An 11,907-nucleotide genomic window follows, 5' to 3' on the forward strand; every position below is an offset into this window, starting at 1 on the left:
AGTTGGAGTTTATTCTTGTCTATGTTTTAAGAAAGTGGCTGTAACTTCTAAACTGAGCTCTGTTCTCAGCTGAGACATGACTCATGCCTTTCCCAGCACGTGTGTGCTGTGCACCCAACCCACCTGCAGTCGTGTAGTTGCCGTCTTGGTTAGCACATAGATGGCCATGGTGTCGCAGTGCTTGTGCTCAAGTCACACTCACTTTACTTAATCGTGGTTCTAGGGTGCAAGAGTAGGAATGCCAGCGATTTAGATGTGCCAAAGAGAAGATGGAAAGCGCTTCCTCTAAGTGAAAAGGTGAAAGTTCTTGACTTAGGAGGTGTTTTACCATCTTACATCATTACAAGAAGGGGGAATACAGTACTATAAGATATAATGAGAGACAACATTCACATACCTTTTATTACAGTATATTGTTACAATTGTGTTACTTTATGATTAGCTATTATTGTTAATCTCTTACTGTGCTCCACTTATAAATTAACTTCATCATAGGTATGTATATATTTATATATATATATATGTATGTACGCATGTATGTATAGGAAAAAACAAAGTATAGGTAGGGCTTGGTACTGTCCCTGGTCTCAGGCATCCACTGGGGTCTTGGAATGTGTCCCCTGTGGATAGGGAAGGGCGACTGTATTCCTCTTGACCTCTGCCTGAGGACCAGATCCAACCTGCCCTGAACACAAAGACACACATCTGATCTCATTCATTTATACTTGAGCAATCTGAGAAACTCCCAGTGGTACTATTTGCCACTTGTTTCCAACCAGGGCCTGTTTTAATAAGTGAATATATTTTATTTTATTGTTTTAAATTATATTTTATTGATTATACTATTAGAGTTGTCCCTTTTCTTTCCCTTAGCCTCCCTCCACCCAGCACCCCCCACTCCCTCAGGCAATCCCCACACCACTGTTCATGTCCATGGGTCATGTGTACAAGTTCTTTGGCTACTCCATCCCCTGTGCTGTACTTTACATTAACACTAACAAAATTGAATGCCACTTGGATTACAGCTGCGTAACCTAGATAGTTTGAACACTTACAGATTTGAAAAGGGCTAGTTGAAATTCTCGATTTATTTCATCTCCTTAGTTATGTATACTTCATGCAGCTACATTTTCTGTCCATTTGATATTTGACATATAACTATATATGTGCCATTATCTATGACCTTATGGTTTATTTAAAACTTCAAGAGAATTAAGGAATAATAGAAAGCTGGAGCTAATTGCTAATTTGGTTTTAATTTAAAGATTTAACAGCAAATTTGTCAGTAACATTAAGCATTGTAACGCCATGCTCTTGGCACGTGACTAAGTCACCCAAATCAGTAATGCTTTAAATGCTCCCTCTTGGCAAATGCCTGGTTTCTAATCTAAAGGTAAATCATTGTTCTTTTAGAGGACGTATACTAAAGCAGTTCTACTGAGCATGGGGCCTAATTAGAAATGGCACTAGACCTGTATCAGGGCTGGTGGGATCTAGTTCAGGATGAATGTTAGATGTGCTTCTGTCTAAACCTCCGTGACCATATCTTTCCAAATATGAAACATGAATTTTGACAAAAGAGACGGTAACTAGTCACAGAGCACAAGATAATAATATTAAGAAAATCACATTCAGACAATCCCAACTTCAGTCAGGACTTTGAGATCCTCAATATTTTTAACACAGTATCCATGTTTAGCTCACAGGAGTTGAATATCTGGGTCATCAGATATTAACGTGTAATAACAGCAGTTACCATCTGAGCAGCCACTAGGAGTTAGGTCCTATGCTAGACATTTACATTCTTCATTTAGTTCTCAAAACAATTCTGCATCATATTGCTTATCCCCATTGTACAAATCAGAAAACTGATATGGAGAAGGGTTACTTTAATGTAACTGGAGGCAGAATGTAAACCCAGGTCAACTATGTTTCGAAGCCGTGCCCCTTCCACACACAGTGCCATGAGTGCTTGAAGAGCTGGTGATGAACACACTGATTTGCTTTGCAGGAACTCTGTGCGGAAGGCACACATCTATGGAATTACTTTTAGTATTTCACAAGCATTTATGTATTTTTCCTATGCTGGTTGTTTTCGATTCGGTGCTTATCTCATCGTGAATGGACATATGCTCTTCAGAGATGTTATTCTGTAAGTAACTCTAAAAATATTAAGATTATTCTATAATAAGGTTTCAATAGGTCTATACAAAAGTTTAGAGTAGGGGGGGGAAACCCTCTGTTGTTTTAAGATGAGGTTGGAGAGTTGAATCAACTACAGACATCTGATCTGGTTAGTTTTCCAAGGACAGTTCAATCACTGGAGTGGGCAAAAACTAAGCAAGCTCATGGAAATCATCATAAACTAGAATTTAGTAATACGTAGAAGTCCAGACAGAAGGGTAGCAAAATATCTTATTGTATAATGTAGGCAGAAGAAATCATCCATTACAAAGTTGATGGTGACCACAGACTCCAAACACAGAGGGTGGAAGAGCTTGCTCTTTAACAGCAACAGAAGATGGCCCAGCCAATGGAATGGGAATGCGCGGCTGAAGTTTGGTAAAGGCTCTGTCCCCTCACCAGGCTTGGGATGACCCTGCCAACATTTGCCTCTTAGCCTCTCTCTGATTTTCTGGGTTTCCAAGACTAACCAGTGGTTTTCCTAATTGATGCATTCCTCTTTTCAAAATATGCTAAATACACTCAATCAGGTTTCAGTCCAGCCTTGCCAAAGGCAAGCCATTCTTTTTAAGCTCACTTGGTATATTTCTGCTCTGATAGGATGATTCTAAAGCACTAGCAAACAACCTGTTTTTGTTCTTCAAACAAGGTCAAAACAGGTAAAGTGAAAGTGTTTAAAAGCTGCTCTTTTATTTTCATCCAAAAATTTTATAACCATAAAAAAAGTATATAATCTGTGTATCAACCAGGATCCCAGCAGGAAACCAATGACACTGCAGATGGGGTAACTGGGGAGAGTTTGATAGAGGGTTTATTTACAAAGGTGTGACAAGTGTTAAGGAGAGCAGCACCCAGGGGAGCTGTTAGCACCTCCTCAGTTCCCAGCTTAAGAATGCTGAAACCCTAAGCCTCAAGGGCAATAGGAGGGAAAGATTTTCAGAACCCAGTGTAGGGGCCTTCTGTCCTCTGGGGGGAGGGACACCAATAACCCAACAATCCAACAAGACAGAAACCAACCAAATTCCCTGGCCTCACTCTCCCCCAGCCCTCCCACCCCCTGCAGTCCCCCTGTCATTGCCAACCCCCATCCGAGGATGCCCCGGAGGACAGGAAGCCTGCTGCTGCAGCCCCTGAGGGCTCAGCCTCTGGCAGCCTGGGATGGTGCAAACCGGATGGGTGTAGGGAGTGGGAAGTGGTTTTGGAAGGTCAAGTGGAAACATGTGGCTCGGCTCTGGGATTTACCACTTGGAGTATTTTTATTATATAGAAAATTTATCCTGCTTTTTTGTTGTTTTGTTTTTACCATTAAACTGTTAAATTACGGATAACTGAAGGACAGTTTTTAAATCTTTCATACTAAAGCTGGATTACAGGGTGTATAGGAAAGCTAGGCAACTAACTACACATGAGTTCATCACTGTGTTACAATTTAATTTTTGGTAACCAACTTTACCAAGTATTTAAGGGACAGCCTTAATATACCCATATTTAAAACACATTTTAATATCTTAGATTTAGAAGCTTAGTAGAGGAAAAATTTAAGTTCTCCATTATGACTAGATAGAAATGCTCGACCCCTCCGGGCTCCAGGGGCCCTCTGGTGTTGGAAGTGAACAGCTTGGTGGAGGCATCGACCCTCAGAATCTGTGGCCCTTCCTAAAAGTTCTTATATTTCATATCTGTTCTTTAAGGATGGTTTAATTGGAAAATGGCCCTTTAGCTTAGGACAATTTTTTTCTAGGGGTAGTGTGAGTGATTACTTTAAGTATAAGAGAAAGGCTATTCCTGGTACAGTCTTATTTTCCTAGTAGAAATTATCTCCTTACAGTGAGGATCATTGCTCGTGTGGGAGTGGAGAACCCACACCGCGGAGGTCGAAGGTCAGAGGTCGGAGGTCAGAGGTCAGGGCTGCAGATTCAATAGGAAACGTCATCGATTTTCTGGTGCTGGTCAAGCGCCTGAATAAACACCCTGCGTGCCCCTCAGTTCCCTCAACTCTAAAAAGGGTGCAACTAGTTTCTAAAATTACTTGAGACCACAAATCAGATTGTCATAAGCCACTTCTAAAAAGAGAAGAACTTTGGAAAGTTACATTAACTCTAGGAAACTGGAGGCTCCCGGGGAAAGAGGAACCCCTCCCTGTTAGTGGAATTTCATGGAACGTGTGTGCAGGGCAGGGCGAGGAGGGGTGGGGTAGGGGCACGATTAGGGGAGTGAAAAATGTCAGTACTGGTAAGGAGGATGTCTTTGAACTTTTAAACACTGTGGAGCTATATAATTATACGGGCTAATTTTTAAATTTCTCTCCTTCCTGTCTAGGGTGTTTTCAGCGATTGTGTTTGGCGCCGTGGCCCTAGGACACGCTAGTTCCTTTGCTCCAGACTATGCCAAAGCCAAGCTGTCTGCAGCCCACTTATTCATGCTGTTTGAAAGACAGCCTCTGATTGACAGCTACAGTGAAGAAGGCCTGAGGCCTGTGAGTCCTCTGCTACCTTATGAGCACTTGGTTAATTTTTTTCCTAAGGTTTACTGTCTGCTAGATTGCGATTACAGGATAAATTTGTACTGATTACACTGTTGTTTATCTCTGTGATATTTACAAAGCTAATATTTGGCCAACTTTCCTGATGTTGTAAAATTTCATAGGGTGTTTCAAGGATTCTGAAGTTTAGCACATCAAAAGTAAAAAGCCAAAAAATCCAGATATATTGGAACTGGATAACTTTCATGAAAACTGTTAGTCTTTTCTGCACGAAGGTAATATGCATATAATTCTGTATGTAAATGATTAGCAATTTGGCTTTTATCACATCTTGTAACAACTGAATTACAGTTGGCAAGAGGCTACTTTATTCACGGTGACTAATGATCCTGTACTTCAGCATTTCCAGAGGTAACTCAAACTTAGATCGGAGGGTTCTTTGCCCAACCCCAGCTGCTACATTTAACGCACAAGAAGCACTGTGGTCAAGACTGGGACCTACCCTTTCCAAGACCTCACCAGGTGTTTCTCATTCTGAGGAAATTGCTGGGTCCAGTGGGTGAGATGAAGACAGTGAGAGAAATAGGCTGCCAGGGCTTGAGACAGGGGCTGTCCCCAAGACTGCAGGGGGACACCGCCCCAGATCCCCACGCCTCCAAACCTTTAGCCACTGGAGTGGCTCCAGCCTCCAAATCATCATTTGAGAAAGCTAAATATTTGTCTTACATGAACCAGAAATCGAGTCCAGATAGCAACTCTCCGAACTATGACTACCTGATGTAACCTGTACCCCCGTCTCCCATCTTCATTTTATGCAACAAGTTTCTGTTGATATGAACTAGTGCTAGCATTTGTACTAAGTATGAATTTTAGGTTTGTCTACTACAGTCTTTGGTACAGTTTCCTTGAAATAATACTCTTTATTGCAATAATTATAAGACCAATTACAATAGCAACCATTTGAAAACTTTTTTAGGATAAGTTTGAGGGGAATGTGACATTTAACGAAGTCGTGTTCAACTACCCGACCCGGCCAGACGTGCCCGTGCTTCAGGGGCTGAGCCTGGAGGTGAAGAAGGGCCAGACGCTGGCCCTGGTGGGCAGCAGCGGCTGCGGGAAGAGCACGGTGGTCCAGCTCCTGGAGCGGTTCTATGACCCCCTGGCCGGATCAGTGGTGAGCACCCTTTCTTAAATTAGTAACCTGACTTGAGGCAATATTTCAAGTAGCTAAACCAACATTCCCATAATGGAAAAAACTGGACAAATAAAGACCCACCATTCTATTTAATATAATGACCGCATATTCTGTAAACCTTAAACAAATATATGGGGACAGCCAGATAGACCACCATCTGCAATTTAGTGTAGTTCAGAAAATACTGGATGTGACAGGAACCTCTGTCTGCCATGGGCCTGTTGGGGCAGCCTCATCCTCCTGAGGAAGCCCTCAGCTCTGGCTTAGAAAGGTCAGCGCAAACTCTTGCCAGAATTCTGAGCAGGCTCGCAGGACAGGCCACTGTGTGCTCATTCCCTCCCCACACCTTCTTTCTGCTTTGCCTTCTCTCTCTAACTCTGACCTCCAGGCTCACTGACTTTGAGCCTCACCCTCAGCCCTGTCATATTTGGCTGTCATCAGGGATTTCCTGGTAGGTAGCCCCCAGCTCTCTTCCAGAAGTGCAGACGGGGCTCTGAAAATGCCTCTTCTGTCACCTTGGGGTGGCACCCACTGACCTACCCCTGAGAACCCACCCCCATTTAGACAGTTGCCGTGGTGTTAAGTCTTGGTTAGTTGTTTCTTTTCTGGAAATTCCTGTGCTTGCAATTACTCTGCAGTTATGCATCTAGGCAAACCACCTCAACACTCCGAAGGTAGGCTGTGCTAATCTAGGGTGGAAAGTTCATTATTGAGTGGTCATGACTAACCAGACCTGTGTCTGTTCCGTCCTGGTGAGTGTTAACCTGCAGGACGCTGCATTCTCACGCACCACAGCACAAGGCTCCTCTAGAAACATCGTGCCTCCTGGGTACCACAAACAAATAAGAAATAATCAAAACTACCTCCAACAAAACTGTTCTCCCAAAGACACTACCCTGGGAGCTTGCTCCCTGTCCCTTGAACCTTTGTCCTTAGTGCTGTCATACAGAGAAAAGTGTAAGGCTGGTAGTTCACAAGGGGAAGGAGAGCAGGGCAGGAGGTAAGCAGCTTTCAGAATTTGCTTTTTGGTCTGTTATGCCTGCAGGGGGGAACAAAGTCAAGTTGGAAGGTTGGATTCATTCAGGGGACAGCAGTGATGAGCAGAACGTCTAATTTCAGGCTTCTTAGAGTCAGGGGAGGGCACACTTGCCTGGAGGAGGGCGGGTAAAGACAGAGGGAAGAATGCAAAAACACAGGACCAGCTGTGCTACCGTTTGATCGGTTAGTCCAAGAAAGGGATGGCGCACTCATCATAAAAATCACTTTGTCCCTGACTGGTGTGGCTCTGTGGCTTGGGTACCATCCCACTAACTGAAAGGTTGCAGGTTTGATTCCAGGTCAGGGTATGTGCCTGGTTTGTGGGTGTGCAAGAGGCAACCAATTGATGTTTCTCTCCCTCCCTTCCTCTCTCTAGAAAAATAAAATCTTTTTAAAATATCATTTTGTTGGCTATGTTGGCCTCCCACAGTGTAAGTGTGTAGAGGCTGTGAGTCTTGGTATTTCACAAACTGTTGATGAAAAAAAATCTTGTAAATGGTGAATCTAGTAACTTACTGCTTAGTTTTTGTTTTTTTTTTTCAAGCCCTTCTTATAGCTTGTGGACTTTGTCTTTTAGCTCCTAGATGGTCAAGAAGCAAAGAACCTGAACATCCAGTGGCTCAGAGCCCAGCTCGGAATCGTGTCCCAGGAGCCCATCCTGTTTGACTGCAGCATCGCCGAGAACATCGCGTACGGAGACAACAGCCGGGTCGTGCCACAGGATGAAATTGTGCGTGCCGCCAAAGCAGCCAACATACATCCTTTCATCGAGACTTTACCCCACGTAAGTTAACTGGTAACCTCTTTAGGATGAAATCAGAATCAAGTCTACACAGTTTTCCTCCCCAAAACAGTTCCCGCAGTCATACTCCAACAGGTTTGTAACAGATGTGTCTATTTACTAGCTCTCTGACATTCGACAAAGTCAGAGTCACCAAGTGTCCTTACGTCATACCTACCTCATACAAATGTGGTGCAAAGCAAGTGAGGTGATAGGAAGTGAATGCACAGTATCTCAGGGTACACCTGGATGGCTGGGGGCTGCATTCAGACTGCGGCCAGGTTTGGTTTACTCCTTAGGATACTTTCCTTTTTTAATTCAACACTTTATTGTGAGATCATTAGAGATTCACATGGAGCTGTAAGGAATAAAGAGATCTTATGTACCCTTTACCTAGTTTCCTCCGGTGACAAAATGCCAAAACAACCATGACACTGAGATCGATACAATCCACTGGTTATTCAGACTTTCCTGGCTTTACTTGTACACATTCCTGTGTATGTATTTAGTCCTGTGCAATTTTACTGTGTGTGTAGATTCATGTGTCCACTATCACAGTCACGATCCAGAGCATTCCTATCACCACAGAGATCCCTCCTGTTGGCCTTTTATAGTCATACACCCTCCTTCCCGCCCTCACTCCCCAAAACCTCTGGCAGCCACTAACTGTTCTCCATTGCTGTGGTTTTCTACTTCAAGAACATTATATAAACATACAGTATATGACCTTTTGAAATTAGCTTTTCTCACTCAGCATAATTCCTTGAAGTTGTATCTTTAGTTCATTCCTTTTTGTTGTGGAGCAGTGTTCTGTGGTGTGGATGGACCTTGTTTAAGCACCAGTCACCTGACTCCAGCTTGGGGCTATGAAGAATAAGCTGCAAAAGTATTTGCACACCCCTTTTATTGTGAACCTAAGGCTTTATCTCTCTGCGGGCAACACCCAGGAGTGTTGGGCCGAATGGTAACTGCATGTTTAATCTGATGGGAAACTGCTGAACTGTTTTCCACAGTGGCTGTGCCATTTTACTCTCCTGCCCCCAATGTGTGAGTGACAGTTTCTCTCTCTTTGCCAGCACTTGCTGTCACTGTATTTGCTTTACCATTCTGATAGGTGGATAGTGGTATCTCATTGGGATTTTAATTTGCATTTCCTAATGGCAAATGACATTGAACATCTTTTTATGTACTTAATTGCCATCTATATTTACTCTGGTGAGATGTCTCTTCATGTCCTTTGCCCATTTTCTAATATGATTGTTTTTCTACTGTTTTGACCGATTTCAATATATTCTAGTTTCTAGTCCTCTGTCAGATACATCGTTTGCAAATATTTTCTCCCAGTCTGTTGCTTTTTTTTTTCACCCCTTTAACCGGGTCTTTTGCAGAGCCAAAGTTTTTAACTTTGGTGAGGTGCAATTCGTTAGCTCTTCCTTTTACAGACTGTGGTTTTGGTGCCAAGTCTAATTCTCTATCTAGCCCCAGGCCCTAAAGATTTTCTGTGTCTTGTTTCCCCTAAGAGTTATGGTTTTACATTTCACATTTACATGCTCCATTGAGTTAATTTTGGGATAAGGTTGTGTTTCTTTAATGGTTCACATTGGAGAATCACTAAATGCACTCCCCAGTCTCCATGGTCCCCAACACCCCGTCACCTCACTCTAGCTGCTCTGACAGTAGCCAAAGTGCAGTGACGTTGCTGTGGCTTTGGCAGATATCTAGGGTAAGAGTTCAATGAAAAAATTTCAGCAACTGGTAAGCATGAGCAGTCCTGGAAGGGTGACCCGAGAGCCCTACACTGAGGACGGGATCATTCCTCCTGTGGCACTCATCTAGCACCTGAGGGTCCCCTGGACTGAACTGAAATACAGCTGAATTGTTCCTACCGTTACAGTCTATGGTTAGAAATCAAATTCCCGAATACTGTGTGAACCCTCCATGCAGGCTGGCCTTACCAACCCGGAACACAGTGTCACTGACTTCTAGTACTGGGTGTGACTGAAGAGAAAAGTGTTAAACCTTCATTCAGCTTTTATTTAACTGACATTGGCCTTGAGGACATTAATTCACAGGATGTACATTGAAATCAGTTCACTACAAACTGAACTGACACAGTTTGTATGTTTGTTTATTCTATGTTTTGGCTTAGAATATTCTCTCGGTATCAAGCTTCCCACCTCCCCTACAAGGACATCTTTAATTTACCTCCTCTTTCTCCTTCTCCCACCATAACTCCATGATTTCCATTTCCCTCTGTGATCTTCCACAGCATGTTGCATTTACTACTCACTTGTTAGTTACTTGACCTTACATTGACAACTATGTAGCTATTATGGAAACTTTTTATTGATTCCAAATATTTTTCCCTTATAAGTAGCACTGTCATATGTTAAGAAGTAAAAGTTTATTCAATATACAACTAGTAACTTTTCTGGGTGAGAACTTTATTAATTTTATTAATGACTAACTTGCAGAAATATGACACAAGAGTGGGAGATAAGGGGACTCAGCTCTCAGGAGGTCAAAAGCAGAGGATTGCCATCGCCCGGGCCCTCATCAGACGGCCTCGAATCCTATTGCTGGACGAGGCCACGTCGGCGCTGGACACCGAAAGTGAAAAAGTATGGCCTCCCACCCCATGCCACACTTCATTTGTGAAACAAATTTTTTTGTGCCCTTGGCCATGACAAACATACATAAGCACAGAAAAAAATAGAAATTTAGACAGTGGTTATTTTGAAGTACGCAATATTTTCTTACTCCTTTCAGTATTTCCCAGTTGTTTTAAATGATCATATATTTTATAAACACAATAAAAGTAAAGCATTCAAAAGAAAAAGCTACATAAATCATTTTTAGCACATTAATGAGAAAAACTGGAAAATAAAATACTTACTAAAAGGGAACTAGTCAGGGGAAATTTGTGACTAGTTAGAAATTTTAAATACTTCATTATTTACAGTGTGAGAATTTATAATTAAAAGAACATAACTCTGTATAAAGTCAAATTACATAAATACACATGCACAAAAAACAAAGAGTAAGAGATTAGAAATGAAAGAAATTCTTGCTTGGATGGCAAAGTTATTAAATTTCCTTTAATGCTAAAACCTATTTACATATTTTTTGAAGTCAGTCTTCTGTTCTGATTTATTGCTAGGTTGTCCAAGAAGCCCTGGACAAAGCCAGAGAAGGCCGCACCTGCATCGTGATTGCCCACCGCTTGTCCACCATCCAGAATGCAGACCTGATCGTGGTGTTTCAGAACGGCAGGGTCAAGGAGCACGGCACCCACCAACAGCTGCTTGCGCAGAAGGGCATCTACTTTTCCATGGTCAGCGTCCAGGCTGGGACACAGAACTTATGAACTCTTGTTACAGTATATCTTATAAATAAATGAAAATCATCCTACAACTCTTGCTGACTTTTGTAAAAAAAAAGTTTCTAAGTTGTTGTTATAAATCATCATGACACATTTCTTGAAATATGAAATATGAAAACAGCCTGGCTCTTCCTGGGTTATCAGAAACATACAGGAATAAAAAAAAAGCAAAGTTCAGGTATACAAAGATGTCAAATTAATAGAACCCACAGACATAAGGAAAATTCTTATGGTCCTGAATAGTTGGGTAGGTGACGGGATGTTTTGGGAACAATTTTCCCAAATTAAGAAAATATAAATTGTTCAAAAGTCTACTCTCTCCCACAGTAGGTTTCCAAATTATTCTACTGGGCATTGAGATTTTTAAAAATGTATGTATCCCCAGCTTTAAGATAGTCCAAGAGAAAATGAAAATTCTCTTAGACAAGGTAACTCTACAGGCACACACTCATTCCATAAAGCAAAGAGACATATCGTTAAGTATTTCTTTGAAAGTTTAAAACTCATAAATAATTATCATATGTATTATCTACTAGTGTAATTTGTAACACTGGAAATAACAATAAAATGCTATTTCTATAGCAACTGTATTACTTTTTACAAATAATTCTAATATTCCCAGACTGTGAATCCATATCTCCTTATAAGAAGGAAATATATTTAGATGAAGAGCAAAAAAAAAAAAATATTCTGGGCAACCCTTGAAACCTAACCACATTGAAATCTCTTTTCCACAGTTTACTGAAGCAGTACCAATTTTCATTGCTGTGACAAGTTGTTTAGGTCAGCAAACTATTCAAACCAAGTTCTCTTACCTGTAATAAACCATGTACTGTACTACCAAA

The 11,907-nt window shown here is 41.7% G+C and overlaps 1 protein-coding gene across 4 annotated transcripts in view; it reads left to right on the forward strand.

The window, feature by feature from the left end:
- Positions 1 to 11,907, forward strand: part of ABCB4 (ATP binding cassette subfamily B member 4) — an 82,849-nt gene extending 70,942 nt beyond the window's left edge. For all 4 annotated transcript variants that reach the window (XM_045827435.1, XM_045827433.1, XM_045827436.1 and 1 more), the window contains 6 exons: positions 2,012 to 2,152; positions 4,504 to 4,660; positions 5,643 to 5,840; positions 7,477 to 7,683; positions 10,155 to 10,301; positions 10,841 to 11,907. In XM_045827435.1, the coding sequence (XP_045683391.1) occupies positions 2,012 to 2,152; positions 4,504 to 4,660; positions 5,643 to 5,840; positions 7,477 to 7,683; positions 10,155 to 10,301; positions 10,841 to 11,047 (1,057 nt within the window). In that variant the 3' untranslated portion in view covers positions 11,048 to 11,907. The remainder of the gene's footprint in view (positions 1 to 2,011; positions 2,153 to 4,503; positions 4,661 to 5,642; positions 5,841 to 7,476; positions 7,684 to 10,154; positions 10,302 to 10,840) is intronic.

The sequence above is a fragment of the Phyllostomus hastatus genome, unplaced genomic scaffold (genome assembly GCF_019186645.2).
Source record: "Phyllostomus hastatus isolate PE091 unplaced genomic scaffold, TTU_PhHast_1.1 phas_scaffold_78, whole genome shotgun sequence".
NCBI lineage: Eukaryota > Metazoa > Chordata > Mammalia > Chiroptera > Phyllostomidae > Phyllostomus > Phyllostomus hastatus.